Here is a 24,502-nt window from a genome sequence, read left to right as displayed (position 1 = left end):
TATTCTGGAATAAATATGTTTACGACAATCTCTTCCTCATTTCTAACCTTTGCTCGTACGCTTTATTCTGTTTCAAAGGAAATTTCGATACTACGATGCTAGAAAAAAATATTCCGAATGTGAAAAAATCGTTGACGATATTGGAATGGTAAAAAAATTCTGAAAACCAGTTTAGTACTTGCAAAAACTTTGTGGGGGAAACGAAAAAAATCAGTTCAATTTAAAACGGTATTAAAATCGGATATTATTCGACGTTGATTTTCACGGAATAAATGAATCGCCAACAAAATGAAGAAATCTGTCATTTCTGTCGGATCTTCGTTCAATTTTTGCCGGGCAGATCTCAGGTTTGATAACGATGATTTGTCAGCCTTGTTTTCGCGAAGTTTGACGGATTTTTCTGAAGTAATGGCCTGCAAAATTGTTGGGAAATAGTCGAGAGGCGCGTTTATTGGACTTAATTGATCTATATTTTACTTGCTGATTTATTAGTTGGCCAAGTTACTTTGTCGGCAAGGCTCGCGGCGCATAAAGTCCTCCAATTCTTCTCCATTCAATTCTTCCCACGCCCTTCCGTTAGTGCAGCACGAACGAGTCGAAGTTTGAACTAATTACCGATCACGATAACGCAAATGGAAGGATGGCAGGTATTTGGGAAAAGGTGAGGGGGGCGCGAACCTTATTTTACTTCACAACTTGATAATTAGGATCGGCTAACCTTTGCCCGAAACTCGCTCCATCAGACACTCCAAAATTGTCGAGAGTTTCACGGTCTGACTCTTCGCACCGGCTGATGAAATCAAACAAACGATTTGAACAATCGTAAGATTGGAACGTTTTGCTTATATCACGCGAGTAAAAAGCTTGTGATATTAGAAAATGAATAAATTGAAATTGTTTGCACGGTTTGACGTTTTTTTATTTGAAAAATTATACGGTATGATGAAGCGATCTCGACAATGAGCATTATTGAACATAACTTCTTTGCTTCGGGTTCATGATTTTTTATTTTTTTACAACAGAAAAAAAGATCATAACCGTACAGAAAATGAAAAATTTAATGATTTTTCTCCAGATCTTGTTTTCAGGTCTGAAGAATTATTGTTGTTTCCGATCGTGTGAAATGAATTTTCGTATTTTGATAAAAAACATTCAAGCCATTTTCCGCTTGTTTCTGAAAGTGAAAATCTCTTGTCCAAGATGTTTGTTTGTTTTTAGAAGTGAGGAGAACGGTGACGAGTCTTACGAGTAGTCCTTTCACTCCATTAACAACTTTTCCTGCGTAGTCATGCACGGATTATTTATTGTCACGATCGTGTTATGAAACTCAACTAGATAAATCACACTTCTTTCGATCAGATTTAACGTTTGATATAATATCCTGAACAGCCCGACGAAATCAAATCGACAGAGATTCGGCGGAAATTGACCGGATGTGCGACACGAAAGGGAGGAAAAATTTTTTCTCTATCCTGAATTTGCGCAAAAACCCCGGGAAAGAATATATTATACGTAAGAGGGTGATTGGGAAACGTCGGTGCTAAACTCGATGAATTCCCAGAGTGCGTATCGTTGTTTTACGCAAGAAAAGGGTGGTGAAAAATCAATGACACCGACAAGCCTTAGGCTGACTCAGACCGACTGAGAAAAATTTTTACTTGCGGTTATCGCTCAGTCCTCAACTATTTTCATTTTTGCCACGATCGAAAAATATAGTTCTAGGTAGAAAATGAAAATTAGTTTTCTAGCTGTTACCGGAAAGTCTGGTATCCGTTGCTATTCTTTCTCATTACGATCACCGTTGCTATATTTTCTTGTAACCGTTGCGAAAATTTAATGCTCGTGCAACAATAAATCGACGTTAAAGCCTTGTTTAACTAAAAAAGTAGAGTAAACCTCAGAAACTGATATTGCGTTGCAATTACCAAAAAAGGATCGACGATAGCGCAAAATTGTTAGGTGTAACCCGTTTTTCGTGATTCCAACAATATTCGAACAGTTTTTTTAACGATACCTGTTTTACTGAATTTTTCTAGTTACCACAAGAAATAAAATTTTTCTCAGTGCACGAAGCGGATCCTTTTCGGTTCCAACGAATGACGTAGAGTCCACCATTTAAAAAATTATAACGACACCTCACTCCTGGTACCGTTCGAACGATAGTTTCGATCGAGGCTCGAAGGCTGCCTTGGTACTAAAACCTCCCCCCTAAAATACTCCCTTTTTTCGTCGGGTGTATTTAGTTGGTGAGAGCTGGCGGGGAGTCCGCGTTATATTCTTTCAGCTCACGTCCCGGTAGTTTCTTGAGCAAAGAAACTCCGGGGGTGAAATAAAAATGGGGTTGTTTCCGGCGGCAATTGTTGTGAACACGAACGTTGGACAACAGCTCGTGTTGTAATAACTACAACCGCCGGTTAAAACGACTCACTAATAGCGGTTGTATCCACGTCAAACGTGAAGGGAGAGAAGAAATGAACAACATTTTTACCAACGTCGAAATAATTCGTGATTATAAATCTGACCTCTCGTAATAGAATGAAAAAAAAATCTGGTATTTATCGACGTTTCAAAGTTTAGTTTGATTTTTTTTTTTTTATCACGACGAGTCAATTTACAGCTTGACTTGTGTGTTCTTCACTGTAAATTAACAACCTAGCGGATATTCGTGAACGTATGGTTAAAGTATTACGTAGTCAAAACCATATTGGCTTCAAATATTTGTACTCTTCAGTCTCCGGTTAGTCGGCTTTATTTTCGGCCGGCAACAAGTCGAATATCGGTCGACCGTGTTTTACTTTGGTTAACATCGCTTACTCGGTGTTGTATTTTCAGAATTTTATACGAACTGCGTTGAATTTTCAACGTGTATGTTTTTTAAAAGTGTATATCTCCATTACTTTGACGTTTTACATTGCGGGACGGTGTAATTTGGTGTGACTTGGTTATGATTGAGTGTCACGTAAAAGTGATCGATCATTCATTTTTCGGTTCTTCGCGAACCATCAGTCGCTGGAAGCAAGGCGTATAGACATTGGAAAAGACATCGGAAATTCTTTTTGTGATATCGTGAGACTGAAATATTTTAAGGCAACCGCGTCACGTGTTCATATTTCAAAAGTGAAGAGATATTTCACCTATTATTTAAGGATGTACAAGCCATGGATACGTTGAAAAGTAATCAAGGTGACTGAAATTAACAATCGAATCGAATGTTTGAAAAGCAAAACGAAAGTCGAGAGGATTGAATTGAAGGAAAGAAAATCTTTTTTTTTGCGTGGGAAACAAAAGTTGAGAAACGTAAAATCCAACGAAAGTATTCGACTTCAGGAAAACTAAACGATGATTCGATTGATTTTGTAAGAACAGGTTACTTTGACCTAGATTTTATAAAAATATATGCGAGTTTTGTTTCTCGACAAGACAGGCCTGACAAATCCGTCATTTGCATCGAATAATCAACAGAATGCATTGATTGCTTTGATCCTTCCTTGATTACAGGCAAATTGTATACGTAATGTTCCGTCTCTTTTCGTACCAGTCGTATTCGCAATTATGAAAAGCGATGCAGGAGTTCGGACAAAGTATAATGAACCTGTGAATTATTATTATTAACCTGTAATTAATTGTGTTCGCAAAATGCTACCCGAAACAATCTGTCCATTGAAAGCGAAACGACAAAGGCGTAGATATCGAAGTAAACTTCCAGGAAGAATATCAGAGATGTCGCAATTAGTGCTTTCAGAGCTTTCACCCTGATACCTCCTCCTCTTTGGCTGGCTGGCCTTTGACTTCCGGAAAAACAAACGACTATCGAGAGGCAAACGTAACAAAGACAAGTAATCCGATATTGCTCCGAAAATACGACTCTTCCGTTTCTCATCAGATCCCATACCTATTGCGCTGGAGTTTTTCGTTCTACCCAGAAATCGAAGCCATTCACGCGGCTCGTTTACTTTGTCGAGTGTCACTAAGAGGCATGAATTCGGCGCCAATAAGCCGACGATCGGTCCTGTCATTATTTATCAAGACTGTGTACATTGTACACATTGTTTACGAATAATATATATACTGTACGGGTGTCGAGTGACATTCGTGAAATTTTCATCCCGTGTGCGCGTGGCTTGCTTTTGATGAGATAAAAGACGAAACAGGAGTCGAGCATCGACGAGGAATTCGCTGGTTTCGAATGGATTATACAAATTCGGAAGGATCAAAACAGCTCTATGAAAATAAAAACGCGTCTTTGTTTCGGACGAGGTTTAATTAGATGGGGTATTGGAAATAGGTACGGGAGTCTGTAAGGCAAGTCGAGAATGTACCGTGCAAACCAAGTTTCGAAAATGCTGATCGGTCCGATGCCTGAAACGATGAAACGTGCACGTTTGCCGATTTTCCGGTTTACAACGAAACGACGATCCAAAATATAAAGAACGAAATACAGCCATTTCAGATAAAACGAAAGACTCGCTAACCGCGAAATTCATTTTAACAAATAAATTATTTCTATACAGTACAGTATCTGTAATGGTTCATGTCCAAATAACAATTCAAGTTTCGAAGTATCGATGGATCGATGTTTTTTATACCCAATCGATGAGCTGAAAAATTTTCGTACGATACAAGAAGTTTAATTTGATATCCTTGAGTGAGTTTTCTGCCCTCAAGAATCAGAAAATAGAAGGGTTGTAAATGTTCAACTTTTAAATACGTGACAATCTGTTTTACAGGATTTTGAAATTTACAAAAAGTGGAAACGTAAAGTATCAAGTGTAGAGAGTGAAGAATTATCTTTCATCTTGTTCCTGTTCGTTCCGACGATTCCATACTTCCGTTAATCTATACTTTGACCTTCGACCTTGCGAGATCTTACAAAACAGATTATTGCGTGTGTGAAAATTCGCCACTGTGACGCCTTGACCTTTCGATATCTCCGAATTTTCACCCTCACCCAGTCACTTTCCTTTCACCGATTTAATTGATCTTAAAAATTTCACAACAATTCCCGAATAACGTCTCTCGGTCGATTCACGGCTCGTGTCTTTTACACGTTAACGTTACGTGGCCGCAGCCGAGAGAAGGCAATGATTAACCATCGTGTAGAGCCGACAGAAGGGAGTCGAAGGACTCGAAGGGTGGCGATGGGCGGCTGTCCGGAGTGTCGGTAAGACAGATGCCCGCATTACCTCAGAGCTAAGCCACCCCTGCGATCACCGTCTTTCGCGTGTGAATATAAAGGTGCATGTAGGCATTATATAACAGCTCTAACAACTTTCGTGGTAAGAGTACGTTCGGAAAGGCGAGAGAGAGAGAGAGAGAGTTGCGATAAATTTTCAGCTGCCCATTTCTATGGAACCGTGGAACGGCGGGGGTGAGGTCAGGATTGATTTACGACCCGGGTTAAATTATATTTAAAACTGAACCACCGTATCCTCGCCGCGATATTCGCCGTTCCGCACACCGTATTTATTCAGATGTTATATATCCGCCTTCATGACTAGCTCCTGCCATTATCGTAAATACCTCTCCGTGTTCCGCATACGCCGAATCGCGATGTATTTCCGAAGCCTCGCAAGCGTTCCACCGAACAAAAAGAAATGTAAAAAGAAATTTAGCGCTTTCGGCAGTCGAATCATCAGTTGTATAATTAACCCACTTCGTCAACCATAAATCATGGATTTAATTAAATTTGAAGAAACTGATCGTTATTTGCGACGAGTGAAAATAAATTTTTCATAACGCTTGATTTTTCTACTTGTGATCCACCGTTCTGTACGGTTGGTACTCAAAGCTCGTTGAATAAGAAAATTCAACATAATCTGCTACCGATGACATTTCTGTGAAAACATGTTTGTTGAAAATGCGTGATAAATAAATATAACAGTTTACTTTTACGGCCATTTCAAATTTACAGTAATTGTTTTTGGAAAATAACTGTGAATGTGGGAAATTCAATTTTGACCCTCATACTTTTTGTTTTACCAGAAATTCTTGTCGAGTTCTCTAACTTGTGAATTTCTTATTGAAATGATGATTTTATCAGTGAGTTTGTTTTTGTCTTTCAGCAGCAACGAGGAACATTACTGCCGTTTACTTGACTTTGTAGTCAAGTTGAATCGACAGTTATGTTTCACACAATATTCTAGTACTTGTTGAGTCGTTTTTTCGACCCCTGATATAATTTTTTTTCTTTTCATAACCAGTGAACTGCGACGATCCAAAAAATATTCTTATTATTCGAATTCTTAAATTCCGATACGACAAGTAACAGTTTTATCCATCTACTTTAAGAATTTCTTCTTCACTTTTTTTCGATCACGTCTTCCTTGAATTATGAGGTAAACGATTCAGTATCCAAATGACTTTGAGAGTGACATTTTTTTTTCACCGAATAAAACGTTTTTCTCAAACACTGTTTTACATCATCATACGAACATTTCAATTTTTCACACTGCGCAAATGAAACATCACACGTTACGTATTTATCTGTTATTATTCCGTTCCCTTGTAGTGATTGTAAAAAAAACGAAGCGTCTCAATTAATCAGGTTGATTACAAGAAAATGAAAGGTCAACAGTTACCTACGTCGTACAAATACGCATTTTAATCGTAATTATCGCACGTGAATCACTCGAATGTCTCAGAAGAACGAAGCAGTGTTCGTTGTTTTCAAAAATATGAAACATTTTATCGTCGTGTAACGCAGTCACAATTATTTTTAACTCCAGCGATAATGTAAGCGAAAGATACGAAGTCACCCAAAAGGCACTGAATCACACGTAGAAGATCTTGCAGACGAACGAAATACGTCGCAACTAATCGCAACAGATGCGAAGTAACCAATTTTTATGTCGTCAAGTTTAATTTCATCGAATGTTCCGAACTTCGGCTTCATCGTGCGAAATACGAGTGAGCGTTGCGTTATTTTTCCGTCCGTTTCTGCCCGTCTCTTGAGAGTTATCTACAGCCGATAAATAGTCGATGCAGAGATCGGTTAGCCTTGACTCGTCGCTTCGGATTTATCGACAGTCGATAAATCGTGGATCCAGAGATCGGCCAGCGGGTGACAGCGGAGCTCTCGAATCCCGGAAGTCGTCGGGATTCAACGATTTTAAAAACGCCCGAAACTAACAGGGGCGCGATATGCGGTGACCTGGAACAGTGGACGGATCCCGAAGATTTACGAGGATCTCAACCTGCGTTCTATACGTATAAGTGAAAATAAACAGAGCCGATCTGCGTAGGAGTAAAAAGATATCCGGAGTGAATTTGGCAAACTGAATAAAATGAGGGATGTATCCTTGGTAGCGTGTTTTTATCGCTCACGTTAGCGGGCACAGAAATTTTTCTGAAGGATGTGACCGTGTCGTTGGTTGAAAAAGTCTTTCTTCTTTTTTTCCAGACCCTCTCCTGCTCCCCCTTCTTCTTTTTCTTCTTCCTCTTCTTCTTCTTCTTCTTCTTCTTGTTTATTTTCTTGTTACACTCTTCGCTGATTTTTATTCACCGGGATATCGATTCTCGTCTCGTATAACCTTATGCATATTCTATCACGCTAAGATAACACGATCCAATAAATCGCTCCTATGTACAACAAATGAATAAAAATCTCGGATATATTGAATTTTGTAAATTTTAACGGCACGTGGAGCGCTAAATATCCAAGGTATGAAAAATTCTTGCTTGCAATCTTTTTCTTTTTGCATCGCTGCGCGAACCGCGGTAACAACATATTTGTTTATTGTTGTAAAAAAACCCGGCGATGGTGTGTAAAAAGTTCAAAACAGCGGCGATACGTCGTTCCTGTAATTTTTAATGTTTTTCAGGAGATTTTGTGGTTGTGGAAACGACAAGGCACCAACATTTTCCAGAATTTTTTACAAACCATTTCGAAGCTTCGATCTATAACATGTTGAAAATACTGCAAGAAGGAACGTTGACGTTGCGAACTTTGATCCGCACAAATGTAATGCAGAAAACCAGCGCAAGTTTGACAACGAGTCGACAATTCACGATTATCGATATTTTTGTCTATTTTCTCTAACGCAAAGACTATTTGTTGTACATGCGTGCTTTTTGATTTTCCCCTCTTGTTTCCGGTAAACACGTTCCGTCAGCTTAATCTGATTTTCATACGAGGTTTCCTACAAATTAATGAATACCGACGCGATTACGAATCTGTGTGGATGGTACGGGATTATTCTAGTTCAGTGGGCATAAAACTGACACGATCAATCGGGATCAGGTTTGCGATCACTTGGCACGATATCGACGAATCTATCGAGGCCAAAGTGTCGACCAAGTTTAATATATTCGCCCGACTGGCTTATGACCCACAGTCTTCATCATCCGTCGAGAAGGAGCCAATTGTGGATTCAGAAACGAGCAGTGAGACCAAAGAGAAAATACAGTCTCCAGGTGATGCTTTACTAATATAAGAATTCGTTTTAATCTGCAGGTATACGTTACGCTTACGGAATTGTTAATCGCAGAGAATTACAGTTCGAAACAAGAACAATTCTGAAGAAATCTATGAGAAATCTTTGACAAACGAACCGCGATGCTTGTGCGGGGGAATCAGAGCTGCCTTGAAGGAGAAAGTAATTTCTTGTATCGCATCATCGAGAATCGTCGACGTGCCGCAATTCCGCACGAAGGTCCGAACGTGCGAGAAGAAAATCGGTTCAGCGTAATTAATACGAAAAAGGATAATAAGGGTAATTTCAATCGTTCAAGTACAGCGTTGCCTCGAGCGGCGAGATGACGAGGAGAGGAAAGAAGTGAAAAAAGCTGCGGGGGAGGCAGATAAAACCGAGTAAATGGAAGCGAGGAGGGCGGTGAAAATAAGGCGAAGACAAGGAGTGAAAAGGGGTAGAGGACGATACGGAATCGAAGGGGAGGAAAGACGCGACGAGACCTCCAGAAATTGGCTGACCTTGGAACGCCTGGGTCGGAGGGGTGGAGTAACGAGGATGGGTCACCCGTAGTAGGAATAATTATTGCCTGGCGGCAGGACGCCGAAAGGACGAAGGAAATTCGGGGCGTTATCCTGCGGCGAGGCGTCGTTACTCGGCCGGTAAGCTTGTATTATTGTGGGTCAACGCTTGCGGTGACGGGTTGTGGGTATAAGGGATGAAAGCGAGAGGGCGGGAGCCGAGGAAGGAGGGGGGGGGGAGGGGGAAAGTATTCTTCTTCTTCTTATTCTTGTTTTCTCGTTCTTCTTCTCTCCTTCTTCTTCTTCCCCAAGCCACCTCGAGGGTTGGACGGATTTTACTGCCGCAAGGTCCTCGAGCTTACCCGGAGAACTAAGTAAGAGCAAAAGGTTCGGGGGAGGGGCGAGGAGGAGGAGGATTTACCCCGGGAATCCACCCGTCCGTCAGTCGAAAACTCCAAAGAACAACCGGATACACACATGCAACTTATAGCGGTAAAACAGCCGGCGACCCACTTCTTTTCTATTGTTATAGCTTGTCCAGCTTTGTCGACACCTTGGATTCAGGACCACGTTTACTCTTGCTTGTACCTCGAAAGTTTTCTTGGACAGTCGGAATATTGTGAAATTGCGCGCGCGCGTGTGTGTATTTTTTTGACACTTGATATCGTAAATTGTTTAACGAAATATCGGTTGTATTCAAAGAATGGTTTGGATTAGGGTCTGAAGACGTAAAAAAGAAAATCTGCAAGCTTTTCGTCCTTTTTTCTTTCTCGCATCGGAAATGAAAAGTGTTCGACAAACTGTGAGAACCAGATACGCGAGTGAACAAACTTGTCTCTGATTGTAGAACGATTATTTTTTCAAAAGTTTCAATTTTTCGGGGATGAGATACGGACGATTTTTCAACCTGGACCGTTAAAGTTTTGTGGAAGTAAATGAAAAAATGGAAAATTAAGAAACAGGTTAATCGGCTCGCTGGATATCAATTGCGGTTTTCACGATTGAACGGGAATTTTTGACGCCGTTTATTCGAATGGGATAGAAGAATCTTGCGACGAAAATCACGATGCACAAACTGAACATATCTATGGCAAAATGTTTACATCGAAGAAATAGCTTGAAGCAATATTCCACGCAACGTTAGGGTCCCATCATTCACACACAGCTGTCGGAAATCTTCTCAAGTTCGATTCAAATCCCACAGGAATGCCTGCCTATAAAAGGAACCCTCTGAACTTATTTTCAATACCTATAACGCGCTTACAGCTAAGTAAACAAACCGTATGCAACATTTTGTTCGCAAAATAGAAAAAATGAACAGAAGGTGGTTTTTGCTATCGATATTATATCACGTTGACTCGAATTAGGATTCTTGGTCTCTTTTTTCACAGCCATAGAAAGTTGCCAGAGTATTTTTTCGCTCAATAGTCGAGTAAATCCTCAGAGCTAATTGTTCAAACTCTGCGTCAATGCACCCTGTTATAAACGATATGTATCGTTTAACGAGTACGTATTATGACTGGAATTAATACCGATCCGTGGGATTATTGATTCCGTAGCAGGTTGACAATTCGTAATTATTCGCATCAAATTAGTCGTTTGCAATTAGTCGAACGGTTTCGCCGAGTGCTCTCTCCCTAAATTGGCAATTAATCAGAGTCACCGAGAGTCCCTTATTGATATCAAAGATATATCTGACGCTTCTGTTATTCTGCTCCTGTAAACTTTTAATTAACCACTGCAGCCGTACAACGGGTATGTAAAAAGTAGCGGACGAAATGCATGAGAGGAAAAAATCTGTCCTGTCAACAGGGTGAACGATTTTCCCTTATATTCGGAGGAGCGGGTGAAAATCACTTATAATGACACGGGACTCGAGTGACGGCTCGTTTGAAAGGTCTCTTTAAGCGGAAGATCCTCGTTAAATCTAACAACAGCTTGATCAATGATGCCAATCGAAAATAACGACCGACAAAAAAGATTTAAGTTTTTATATTCACCGCCCGCTGTTCGACCGAAATCTCCAACTGTGATGGAAGGGCGCGCAGGAAGTGGGTCATCGGTGAATGTCCACATGTTCCCCAATCTTGGCCTTACCCAGGATAAACGACGTGGATGCCTTGAAGATTCCATCCCTTCAGGGGTGCTTTATTTACATGAGAACCCCTCGCCTCTCAATTTCTTGGGGTGCTTTACTCACGTGACTTCTCTTGCATCTCACATTCGTGACTTCTAAAAGATTCGAAGCGATGATCCAAATCAATGTCGTTAGCTCGGATAACGCCGAGATTAGAAAACGGTGGAACATTTGGTCGGGGGGGGGGGGGGGGGGTTGGAAAATAACACTTCTTGTTTGGCCGCCATTTTTGATTGGTTGGATCGATCAAGATGGACGTTGATGAGCATGTACAGGGTGTTCCAGTAAGCGGACACTCACTGATTTCTTGCAAACAAAATAAGACTGAAATTACTCTTGACAATTTTTTTTTTTTTTTTTTTTTGAGCAACGGTTTTCTAATTAGAGCTGATTGAAGTTCCGATGCCCACAAGTTCTTTTTCATTTTTATCGTTAAAAGTTTTATTTTTCATTTTCTGAATTTTTTCGTTCCTTTCAATATTTTATTTCAATTTTTCAGTTTGAAGTGTTGTCAATTAAAAATTGTCGCAGTTTCAACCATTCTCAAAAGGACGTTTGTTTATTTTGTCGGGAACTTTGAAAATGAAACGTTATCCGTATACCATATTTACGATCGTAAATTACGCACGGTTATAAATCTGTTCAATAAATGTTCGAAAACGTTTCCTCGCACTTGAACTTGAAAAAAATACAAATATCTAGAAAAAAAAAGAAAAAAAAAAAAAAAAAACTGGCTCAATTCGTTTCACACGTCCCACTGCGGTGCTGGGAAAAAAATGAAACAAAGAGACCAAGAGATTCAGAGATAATAAACTCGCGTATCAATAATGCAAGTTGATCAACATCGAGATCATGTCATCAGACATTGCGCAATTACAAAACGAATTGGTAATTCTGATCCCCGTAGGAAATCTTGGAGCGATGATTTATTCAGTATACGAACGCACGCTAATTGCATAAAGTTCAAGTTTACCTTTAGCCGTAGCCTCCTTTCGCACTTTTGCGGTCGCCGAGGTGAAACTGATCCAATTTGGCAACGACGACGCGACGGCGTAATTTCACTTGATAATCGAAGAAAAAAAGATCGAGAGACTCACTCGAAAAAGCTTGTAAACCCGGCGAAACAAAACTCGCGACACCCTCTCGGGTGGAATTTTTTCTGTTCCTCCGCGGATATTATTGAGATTTATCGACCATTTCAACCCCCGTTGTAACACCGAAAATATTTGTTGCATAAAAAAGATAAACGGGATTCGAAAAACTCGCGTTGCAACTTCTGCTCTGATATTAGATGTACAAGAAAATATGGATGAAAGTGGGAGCGCTTTTATTTCACCGGCGATGAATAGTAAATAGTATAATTGAATGCTTTCCAGAAAAGTTGAAGACTTTTTTTCTTCCCTGTTTAGATTTCAGGCTGAAAAGTCGACACGCGGAGTCAGTTGATAATAAAAATCGCTGATCATTCTGGAGGTTGAAATAATTTCAAACATTTTGCGAAAACAGAACGGAGAGAGGTAAGTTAACTGTTCGATTCGACTGTACAGAACCCCAAAAAATACGTCAAAATCGTTTGCCTTCGTATTACGACTCTACAAATTTCTCGGTTAAACTTGGCACCGAATTCCGTGGCACGACTAAACTTGCGCTTCTCCTCAAAATTGTCGATTTTACTTATGCAGCGGCACGTTTTCTCTCTTTCCCCTAAGAATTCGGGAATTGTTGTCATTTGGTTAAAACTTTTTCACTGCTCAAGGTTGGTAAATAAGCCGTCAACTGTTTGCAGACGTTTCGGCCCCTTGGGGGGTGGCCCTTCAAACGCAAGAGATTCGACGTTGATATAAAAGCGAGGGAGAAAAATCGCGATTAATTTTATCTTTCTTCTTCTTCGTTCCATTTTTTTCGGCTGCCTCCTCTCCGTCTCCGACCCCTTATCTTTTTCTCCGACTCCGGCTGAGTCAGATAATCTACGAAGGCTGGTCACAGATCTTTGATCAGGACGAATTGACCCCCCGGCATGCCCATAAGCGGTTAGTCTTGATGGACGAGCGGAAAAGTGCCGTTCAAGAGCTTTCGCGTGAAATTCCCTCGGATCAGTCGATCATTTTCGAGCCGTCTAAAAGCTTGCTGAAAACCTGCATACGTATATGATCAAACTGTTCAGAGCCCGTCCCGAATGACTATTTTTTTTCCCAAGAGAACGATGACCTCTTGATGCCGAGTCATCCGAAACTCCTGATCGATCAAATAAGACGTTGTCCAAAGTGAATAGGAAAAAAATGAAACTGTAAAAACGATGCCTTGTAATGCCAACAGATTTTTTCAGTCGAACGAAAGCGAATTTTGTTTCGTTCGATTTGACGGCTGGTTTGATCAACGTTGCATTACAAATAAAATATGAAAAATAACGGTCATGCCGTTATTGACAATGGTCAAGAAATAATGAAGGAATAAAATGTGGAATATTTAGAAATTTCATCCATGTATAAAATAGATCAATGTTATTAGCTTCAATGAATAATTACCACAGTGTTAAAAAAAAGAAACAAAATAGTGAATATTCTTTACACAAGTTGACAACCAAACGAGATTGTAAAAATGTATTAAATGGCATCAAAAGCATTATTGCGAGATTGTAAATATCGGGCCAAAAATGACAAACGAGATTTTATCGAACGAAAAAAGAGAAAATGATTGGGATAAATTTTTCGAGAATCCAGAGGGACGGTGACAGCCGAATGAAAAGCCATCCGATTCCTCGTTTCTTTTCGCGGATTTCTATTATTGTTCAGAGTTTGAAATTCGTGCAATTGATCCTTAGTGGTCCCGGTTTTGCTTCTGCAGTTCGTTTCCGGTCTTCGTCAACGCGTAAAATACGATTTGACGTTACGAGGGAGTTTTTCCGTGATAACAATGAAACGAAAGATTTGATAGATGAATTTTCATTCAACTGTCGGTAAAACAAGCCAATATAATTTCTACCAATTTTCATTTGTATTTTCAACGACAATCGAACCGACAGCTGTCATTCGCTTTTCGCGCGTTCCCGCGAACCTTCGTCGAGAGTTTTCCGATATACGAACGTTAAAGTAGCCACGATATTCAGCAAATTGTCAAGATAAATTTCATCAGCAAAGCACGATGTTGATAAACCGGTAAAAATTAATAAGCTCAAAAATGCCTTCGGGGGGAATCTTCGAATTCTTAAGGATTTCTGTAGAAACAAACGAGAAAAGTGGCGTGTGTATATATATGTATATGTGTGTGTAGGTATAGAATTTAACACACCAATTACATGAATTTTTCTAATCATTCCGTCTGATCTTAATATATTTCATGATCCACGAAAGTAACTAAAACTCGACTGCAATATAGCATTTGATGCAAGATAATGACCGTATTTCTTCTTGTTTTTTACCTCTTCGCCAGAAAATCACTTTCTGCCGATGAAAATTGAGAAGATAATTCTGCGTTAAATTTTTCACCGAGACATTGAATGGACGAAATATTTTAACGGAAGTAATCCAGCGTGAGGCAAGTATAAGCAAGGGAAATCGGGACCGGTAAGGGGTTCTAAATAATTTTCTATGCTTTTGACGTCTAGCACCATTGAAATCATGCCGAGTTTGCCGGGATTGCGTTAATAAATTAGCTCGATCGGATCGTGTATTTATGCCGTAGCTACTCGAGCCCTCGGCAGCATCGTATTTATATATACATATAGTCAGGATATTCATGCATCACGAAATTCTCGCTTTCTCACCGCAGGACCGGGAATAACTTGACCGTATAAATTTACCGCGCGATAGTGAATAACTCTTCGGTCCGACACTGCACGATTATCCTTAAAATATGCCAAAGAAACGTGGGCAAAAAGAAAAGAAAGATAAAAATAGATACGAAGGTCGAGGGAAAATTTATCAGAGTTCGTAAAAATGCTTAAAAAACTACACGCACCTGTGATTCACGGTTCAAGGATCGTTTTATAACTACGAAAAGTATGAGCTATGATTACACAATTTATCAGAAATCTTCGACCGAGTAAAATGAGATTGCGATTTATTGCAATAATTTGTATCAGAGATTTATCTTTCATCTAAATGTAGGCTGTCGGAGAGTGAAATCTAAGAATCTCTTCCAACGACGACTGTTTTCTTATTCGAAGGCTTTAACACGTGGCCAGGAGACAATAAAGTTGTTAAATCCCGTGCAAACCGGAAACTCGAGATTTCTGAATACACGTGAAAAATAGGGTGAGCTTATCCGGGGATAAATTTTGCGTGAACATCCGGAATCTCACGGTTTATAAAGCGAAAGGTAGACGGATATCTTTGAAAGCTCGATTATAACGGCCATTTGTAAAAAGCTCCTTGAAGTATGGTAATTTCGCCGTTGAGGTCGGCAATTTTTCTTTCAACAAAATTACACAGCGAATGGCGGCTTATTTGTGCTTTCCTTTATTTTCCTTTGACTCTTCCGGAACTCTCCTCGCTCAAACTTTAGCTACTCTTCAAATAAGGGGTCGCGAAATGCTTTGGTTTCGTCGGTATTTACCACGGTTGTTTTTTTATTATTATTATTGTTATGGTTGTTACTATTATCATTATTATTTATTCAATTTTTTTTTTCTTTTTTTGTCTTCGCGTTCATCGACGTCCCGAGCAATGCGGAACGAGGCGTAATTTCATCGGCTAACTCGATGAAAATTGGCAACCGTATGCCATCGACCTTCCCCCCAAACGTGGAACTAGCCAAAGTTGTTCTCTTACAGCGCGGCTTTAAACCAAAATTTCACTCGATTCAAACCCCTCCGGGCACTCAGTCAGCTCTCGCTCGTCTCGAAACGAGACTCTATTAGCTCAGGAATACCGAATACCAACCTGCCACCGTTTCCAGGATATCTGCAGACCAAGCAATTACCGAAATTAACCGTCTGCTTACCACCCGCGTATTTGTTCCAAGTTTATTTGCGTTACGCACACTTTGCGACTCGGGCTCGAAGATGTAGTCAATGAATGGTCGGTAATAAGCCATTTTTTCTTCTAAGAGAACACGCGTTTTCGGCATAACAGGGTGCAGGTGATAGCTCGTGAACGCGGCTGCAGAGTCTATATATGTATATTCGAGCAGAAATTTATACGAAACTTCAAAAACAGAGCTATTATACTCAGGATGGACTGCAATAAACCGAGAGCAATGATTCAAAGTTGTTTACGCGATAAAAGCTGGCGATTTTTCGTTTTCTGTACGCTGAATAAAATCTCGGATTTCCTTTTTTTTTTCTCTCTCTTTCGCTTAACGCGTTCGTACCAACGACACAAATAACATTGAGAATTTGTCAACCCGTCAATTCGTTTCATTGATACAGGAACTTTCGTCGGTATCCGGTTTCGTTTCACTTCGGAACTTTGCTAATTGCACAAATGCATGTGAAATGTGTCTAAATTACAAGAGAAATTGCGTTCGTTCGGTTTTGCAGGGTATCGGGATGCGTTATACGCTGTGGAACAGGAGGTGCACGGCTAATTTAACGGAGCATTCTACCCCCGTGGCGGTCTAAGCTACCGATTAGTTATCGAACGCAAAGCCTAAGGCCAAAGGGCAGAGTATTCGAGTACGAACATTGAACGAAAACCGACGTTATTAATCAGCGCGCTCGCAGTGAAGTCTGAAACACTGAAGTGAAATGTATGGAAATTGAGTGGAAGAAAAAAAAAAAAAAAACACGAGTCGATCGAAAAATTAGACTCCAATTGCACGTGTCGCTGAAATCGTGCAACTCGGTTCAAAGCACTCGAGTGAAATGGAATTTTTTTTTTTTTCAAAAATAAATACTGGAAAAAGACACACTCGTGCAGACTTTTCCTACCAGTCTTGACTGCACTGAAATACTTTGTTCTAATAACCGAGTTCGCTACGGGGCCGTTTGAATACACGCGCAAGGGTCATGCGGGAACTGAAGGAGAAGCAGAAATGGGTTCAGGGCACTAGAGTTGGCATCAGACTCGGCTTCCGGAGCCGAGTACCATCGGTGTACTCGAGACACGTGAAGCAGGCTGCATTGTATTCGCGTAAAATATTGACACTTGATCTCATTTCGATGCCGCTTCTGCCGCTTCCATCACTTTGCGCAGTGCGCGTTTGTAATCGAGTGAGGCACTCGAAACGCGGCTGGAATTTGTCCGCAGCCCATTTACTAATTACCTCGACCCCCTGCGTCAACGTGAAAATTTACCGTTCTCAGGGGGGATTGAAACTGAATTTACAAACTGCATTCGGATGTAAGAGAACGAGGAAACAATAATTCGTATCGTAAGGATGAAACTTCTGGCTTTTCGTTGGGGGAAAGATGTCGAAGGAAGTTTTTGAAAACTGGGTAATCATTCGGAATATTGTGAATTCGAATTGATGAGATTCGCAGCGATCGATCGAGCAAAAAACTGTACTCGCACTTACAGAGATCTTCGACTTTGATTCTACGATTTTCTTCGTCGATCGGGATACTTGCTCGACAAATTTTTTCGCAACAATTTACGTACGGGCGTTGTCACCGAGGAGTGAAATGAAATTTTGTGAAAAAAGTCTGTCCTTGAAGTGGGTAGGCGGGAAATATATTACGGCACAAAGGGGATGATGATCAGTGTTGTCGGGCGGCAGAATTTCGCGAAAAAAAGCTACAATATTGAATTTTCAATTTCCTTGCATGTTCACTTGGAGTGGCACGCGTATCAAATTCACGGGTCGCGTGCATTCGTGAAATCTTCGAGATGACATTTTTTTTCGTCGCCATTTGATCCAATCTTTTTCCCTCCCCGTTCTACACGTTTCTATTTTGTTCCGAACTGTGTATAGATATATATATATATGTATATGCTTTAACGCGAGAGAGTAAGTTGATTTTTAGAATGAAATTGTGGGGCGTTTATTTTTTTCTCTTTTCACCGGTTTCCAGTCTTCGCCGAATTCCCGAAGTTTTGGTGTTCCTGAGTTTTTCTTCGGCAACTTTTAACCCCCTTTTATCAACCAAGCTGTATTACATAAGCAGGCGAACTTGGGAATGAAGACGGCAAGCCGTTGTTTGTACTCACCGTTTTGTTGCCCAAGTTCTTAACGCGGCAATTAAGATATGCGGTTTTTCCCAGAAGGGCTGTCACGTTTTTTGATGCCGCCTTGTCAAAATACGGACCAAGCCGCGCCGCGGCATTATCCAAGGCGTTTTGCGAACCCTCCGAACTCTTCCCGCTGCTTCCCTGTGCTCCCGAAGCTGCGAAAGCAAACAAGAATCAACCATTAGCAAATTGTTAATCTGCGCTCGACATGTTCTACGTGTAAATATCGAAAACGACTTTTCTAATTCGTCGTTTGACGAGAAGAAAATGAACGGACAAATAAATGAATACGGACACGGAGAGTGTAATCTCTTTCATTCCGATTGCTCATTGGCAGTAAATGAAATTGCATTTCTGTAATTTAATCGTTCAACGTCGAAATGCTGCAGAGAATCAATGTTTTGTGTATCTAATATAATGATAATCCAGGCGAATGCCAAGATATTTGCGTGACAATTTGCAACGTTGACTGATAACCTTTTCGGGAGACCTTCGGGTCGTTGGCCCGTATTGTCAGATTAGATATTAAAACATTGATGTGATATTATGGGACTCGTACGAGGTATTGAAATCTAAATGAAACGATCGGGTGTCTGAAATATTATCAGACAATAGAGTAAAGTCGATAATCAAAAACACTGGAATATTGTCAGTTATCTGACATTCAGTATTACAAGTGCAGTATCACGGAAATCGCTATTTAGCAGCTCACCCTTCTTTGCCACTTGGAACAATTGACATTAGATTGTTTGAACATATTTAATCTATCTATTCATCAATGATGTCCCAACATTTTCCCATTGAAACGAGTTCGCACTCAACTCCGTATCTATGACCGTTTTCTAGATATTACGGAAAAAAAAAGTTTTATAATCAACAAGAATCTGAAAACTTTGCTTCTCTGTTATTCTTTGGAAATTAATTTTTTCCCAACACATGCTCGGAAAGTCAGATTTTCAAAGCCTGTGGAGCGTGCGTAAAATACCTCATTTCCGAAAAGTGCGATAAAGCGAAGCTGGTGCATGCGCTTGACTGAAACTCTCAATTTTACACACTAGGGCTTTCCTGAGGCATGCGCACATTCCGGTTACCTAATTTTACGCACCGCCAGTGACGTCATCGCGCTGAGTTTAACCTTAAGTTTGCACGTTTATGTTTGGTTCTTCTTGTGGTACTTTTTGTGAAGTACCATATTACATTTCTTTGCTTTTTAAATCGAACTTTCCTTCGCAGGGGTTCGGAAAAATGGCGTACGTCACACGTGCTCATGGCCGATATCTTTCATCGTTTGTTCATTCAGTACTCGCCTTGGCTGATGCATCGACGCTTTTGCTTGCGACTCAAACGAACATTTTCATATTATCAGTGTTGATATGAATAGGAAATACGAAGTGATTAGCGCTCGGATGCGGTCTGGATTTCACGATTGTTTAAGCGGCAGTTGCGGGAGAAAAATTCAACCAATCACTACACAAAGACCCGTTTCGATCAATAATTTTTGTACACTGATTTTTCTTTATACAAATTTACATTTCAATTTTTATTTTATCGATGAATTTATGACGGCGGACGAATGTGATTGTGATTAAAACCATCCAAAAAATTTGCCTGAAGTAAAAGAAAATCAGGAACTAAAAATCTCGTCTGCAAATCATTGGACAGATTTTATTAACCGACTTGCCTGTATTTGAAATAAAATATTATTACCCAAGAATAGAATTCGTTACAAAGCTCCTTTCAAATTGTCTGATATCCAAAGATAAAGACTTGGCAAAAAAGAACAATCATTTAATAGAAAATAATGAGATCGAAAAACTAACGCGATCAGTTGTACGAAACGTGTTTCACGTCGACCGGATAAGTCAAGCTTCTCACGATTCATAAATAATTCTGCACAAAGTCCGGTTCGATATCGTTGGTGAAAAAAAAATAAGACAAGCGTTGTGCCTACGGTCTGAACCTTCGTATGATAAAACATAAATTCATAGGAAAATGGATAATGGAAAATGATGGGTATAGGGTAAAATGGAATGAGAAGAATAGACCGGAATGCAAAGGCAGTGACTTAAGCTGCGGTGCCTGCGAAGCACGTGCGGGAATTATCGTTTAAAAAGTTTTCGAGGAAATCGCCGCACGGTTATGTGCAAGCGAGTATATGATTTGATTTTCGAATCGTGACTGAGGTACGTTTCCCGCAGCGAGCCGAGCAATTTCATACCGGCTGAAAACCATCGGACGAGTCAATTAAAGTTTAAACGAGAACGGCGTGGCGTGATCTGGTTAAAATCTAAGATGGCTTCCGCTCGTCGTTGGGAAGAAATGATATTACGTACAATTCTCGCCGTTCGGTTTACCGCCGAAATCGTCGAGGCATCGCCGCCCTGAATTTTCGCCAAATCACACTGAGAAAAATTTCATTTGTTACATTTCGTTAGAAAAATTGAGTAGAACAGGTATCGTTGAAAAAAAAAAAAAAACTATTTCAATATTGTTGGAATTCAATGCAGCGTCAAGGGTGAGGATGCGGAAAAATTGGCAGTGAAAACAGCAAAGACAGGGATCGAGAAGGAGCAACGCGAACGGCGAAGAGTCGATCCAGCTTTTAATCACGGGCGTTGAAATATCGGTTAACGATTTTCATTTCGGCGGCAGCGACGCGTCGGCTTTCCCTCGTATTAAGAAAACTCGATATCGAACAGCTGCACGAGTTCACCGCACACCGGCTAGAAAAATCTCCGATTTCGTGTTTTCACCTTTGAAATTCATGATTCTTTGCTTTGCTCCGAACCGCCGGGTCGGAGGTTCGTAAAATATCAGAGCGGAGAAGTTATCTTTCAATCTAGTCTATGGGAGGATCGCGAGTACAGAGCGGAGGAGGTCGGAAGACGCCGCACCTGTTTTAAAATTCATATTTCTAACTTTTACTCAAACGTCGGGTGAACGACGGAGACGATGGAGCGGAGTGGTGGGTAAATCTTGCAGGACGTATGTAAAACTAGCCACGTCTGGTCACCCGAGTGGAAAAGATACCGCTGCGTTCGTTCATCCTCGATACCTTTGCGTTTACGTTCGTCTTTCGCCGAAGGAAACTTGCGCTTTTGCAAAAAATACCAAAAATTGATTTAAAAAAAAAAAAAAAAATAAAGAGCGTCTACTCTTAGATCGACGCAATGACAATATGTAATTTAAAATGAAATACTGATCTTTGTTTTCTTCGTGTAATGAATATACGCTGCACTTCACGAGCACGTGCGAATGATTTCAAATAATCAAATTCAAGGAAAATGAAGAATTTTGAATTCGCAGATTGGAATCTTTCGGAATTCAAAACGCAAATTACTGTTTCGGCTGAGTGATTCATCTGACGTAAAGGAAATTTCATCAAAAATCGACTCATTTTGATTAACTAATCGGTATGTTATATACCATAGTTCATAGCTTTTACTCCACATTATAATGATGCAAAATTTATCAGTTGTTTTTATTAGGTCTAACTATTTTATTTACCGTGTGTACTTAGGTCTATCTTTATATTTGACAAGGTAAGACCCGAATTAACCGGTATAACTTCGTATTTCACAATTATTTATCACGCAACGATATTTCACTGCGCGAAGTCAATTGGTAGACGATTCATTATCTCGAAGAGGTTCTCAAGTCAGAAATGATCTCAGGCTATTGCAAAGACGTTGTTCAAATATTTTGAAGTAGTTTAAAAGTATTCCCCGAGTCTCGGTTTGTTCATGGAACGTCTAAGATCACCGCGTATTATGGTGAGAATTTTCATTTCACACGCGATACTTTTACAATAATTTACGAAGACGTTGAAGTTTTTCATGAAAATATTTTCAAATCATTCAAGGGAGTTTGGTAAAGTTGAAAAATCAACAACCTTACGAAGCTCCTATTTCCAAGGAACCTCCGAGAGATTTTTCAAATTTCGGTTAAGCTACGCAGGTCAACTGCTTCTGGAATTCGAACGCTCGTGCGAATGACGTTTCTCTAATAACACATCCAACAACAGCCAAAATTCAAACCTCTAACAATTTTTATTTATTTTTTTTTCACTATTTCATCGATTCCCGAGGATAATTCAAAGGTCAAACCACGAACACGGTACAACTTGAGGCGATGATAATTTCCAGCAAGATCTCCGGAGGGTTTGGGAATTGTAATCGCGAATCTGGGAAGCAGAGCAAATCCTGTGAAACAATCGAATTCAATCATCAGCCGTGGGGAAAACAACAAGGTTCAATCAATCAGTGATATTTTTTTCGGCCTGCCGAGGCTTCGGTTGTTACGAAGGCCTCTCAAGTCTCTGAACGAGAGTCCCGTGTGTGAGATATACTCAGACTCGGCCACGTGCCGAGCTTTTACCTCGATAAATAAGCTGACCCAAGCAATCATATATCATCGTACAGACTTACGTAGTAGCCGCCCTCCCGTTTATGCCGTATCGTGGCACATGCACGATGCACACGTAAATCTCTCTGGCCAAGAAACGGTAACACACCCTGCCAACACTCTATAACTTATCATTTCTTGAGATTTATTAAAGCGTTGATTCTCCGGCGAGAAACCAATCGGATTAATTTTCACTACCACTTTCATTACGTCCGCCATTCATCACCTTCGAGCAGAGCTTGTTGGTACTAATCAGCTTTGAGATGAAAAGGAGAAAAGAAAAGAAAAGAAAAAAAAAAAAAATGGAAGAAAACACGCGAGGGATCAAGTGGCACTGATTGTTTTGCGTCAATTTATGAAAACCTAACCTAAACTACTCGTCCAGAAAAACGTGATAGCTATCGCAATCGAAATACACGACGTGTAATCCGGTAATTGATTGAAAAATGGTTTGAATTTTAAGTAGCCATTTGATATAGCGTAGTACTTGAGTTATTGTGAATTTGAAAAAGGGTGACTATGCTCAGAGTTGGGTTTTGCTCGGTTACAAAATTTTAATGCGATTTTTTTTTCTATTCGAACGGCGCTCTGATCACCTTTTGTGCGAAACGTCAGTGCTGAAATTTCGCGGAGTCGAATCAGGGCAGTATAAAAAAATCGGCTTTCAATGTTTGATTCGTAATTACTTGGTAATCTATCTTTGATATTGAAATATTTGGAAATAGCGTTGAGACTTTGCTCGAATTGAATTATACTTGCAGTCTAATCGGTGTGTAATTCTCTCTCAATCCGTTATTTAATCTCATTCGCTAAACGGATTAAAATTGATGCTTCACCCTGCATTATACAACCAGAGTAGAAAATCGGAATGTTACATTATTATTTATATTACTTCCGTAAAAATTCTCTTTGTGCAAAATTTTCATCTCCAGTTCAACGCAAAGTCTCGTAAGTTTTCACAGAAATGTTGAACTTTGCTATTCGTTGTTTTGACAAGCATAATTGTTGCAAATTTGAAATAATTTCCGCATCACCGCGCGATTTTCACATCTGTAACCAGCAATTCTGTTGAAAAATGTGCGAGATTGCGTATCGAAGTCAGCAGAATGCAAAAAAATGGCGCATGTTTTTCGCAAAAACGCGAAACTCGACAGTTCAGCTAAAAATGTTACAGAGAAGCCTTCCGAACGTCTTCGTAATTTTCTCCCGTATTCCAGCAATTTTTTCTCCGGATGCCTATAGCCCGTTCAGAATAAATGACCAACCGATTTTGAGAGCTCCGTCTGACCGGTTTGACAAAAATTTTTGGCGATACCAGGCGACTCGAATTGTATATACCCGCTATCAATACCAGGCAACACAGAAAAAGAAGGTGTCAAAGATGAAAAAAGAATCGGGTAAGATTAACGACATCGTCTCGCTTGTGAAAGGTGAAGAAAAATTCTGAGACGACCGAGTTCTCGATTGCTCGAAGGTATTCGGACGCTGGTGAAAATGAGGAAAATAATCGCGGAAGAGTAACGATCCGACGAATCTCGCTCCCTGAAAAATGAGTAACTTCGGATTCCATATCTCATCGCGATTTCGGTTAGTGCAGTTGGCGTGAAATACATAACGAATAATTCAGGGGATTCGGAGGCCGCCATAGATTCGCCTCATTGTCTGCGGCCCAGAGACGACGCTGAGCGGAATCCGAGGCGTCCTTTCACTCCTTAATTAAAGGTGGACCCTCGCGTACCTGCCCAGAAATCCGAAGCTTTATTCTCAAGGCCAGGAAATTTCGCCGCGTCGATCCGACGCTGCGCTCCTCTTCCATTCTTCCGGAGATTGGGCGGAAAGCACACACGCGCTAACAAGAAAGCTCCGTATTTCCGTGAAAAATCCAATAGGCATCTCGACGATCTGACAAGTCGAGTGAAAAAA

The 24,502-nt window shown here is 40.3% G+C and overlaps 1 protein-coding gene across 5 annotated transcripts in view; it reads right to left on the bottom strand.

Moving 5' to 3' along the window:
- The window catches only part of LOC107221596 (protein turtle homolog A), a 413,977-nt gene that overhangs the window by 116,787 nt on the left and 272,688 nt on the right, over window positions 1-24,502 (bottom strand). For all 5 annotated transcript variants that reach the window (XM_046739373.1, XM_046739374.1, XM_046739371.1 and 2 more), the window contains one exon: window positions 18,155-18,330. In XM_046739373.1, coding sequence (XP_046595329.1) covers window positions 18,155-18,330 — 176 coding nt within the window. The remainder of the gene's footprint in view (window positions 1-18,154; window positions 18,331-24,502) is intronic.

This window comes from Neodiprion lecontei, chromosome 5 (assembly GCF_021901455.1).
Source record: "Neodiprion lecontei isolate iyNeoLeco1 chromosome 5, iyNeoLeco1.1, whole genome shotgun sequence".
Lineage (NCBI taxonomy): Eukaryota > Metazoa > Arthropoda > Insecta > Hymenoptera > Diprionidae > Neodiprion > Neodiprion lecontei.
This window is presented reverse-complemented; position numbering and strand designations above follow the sequence as displayed.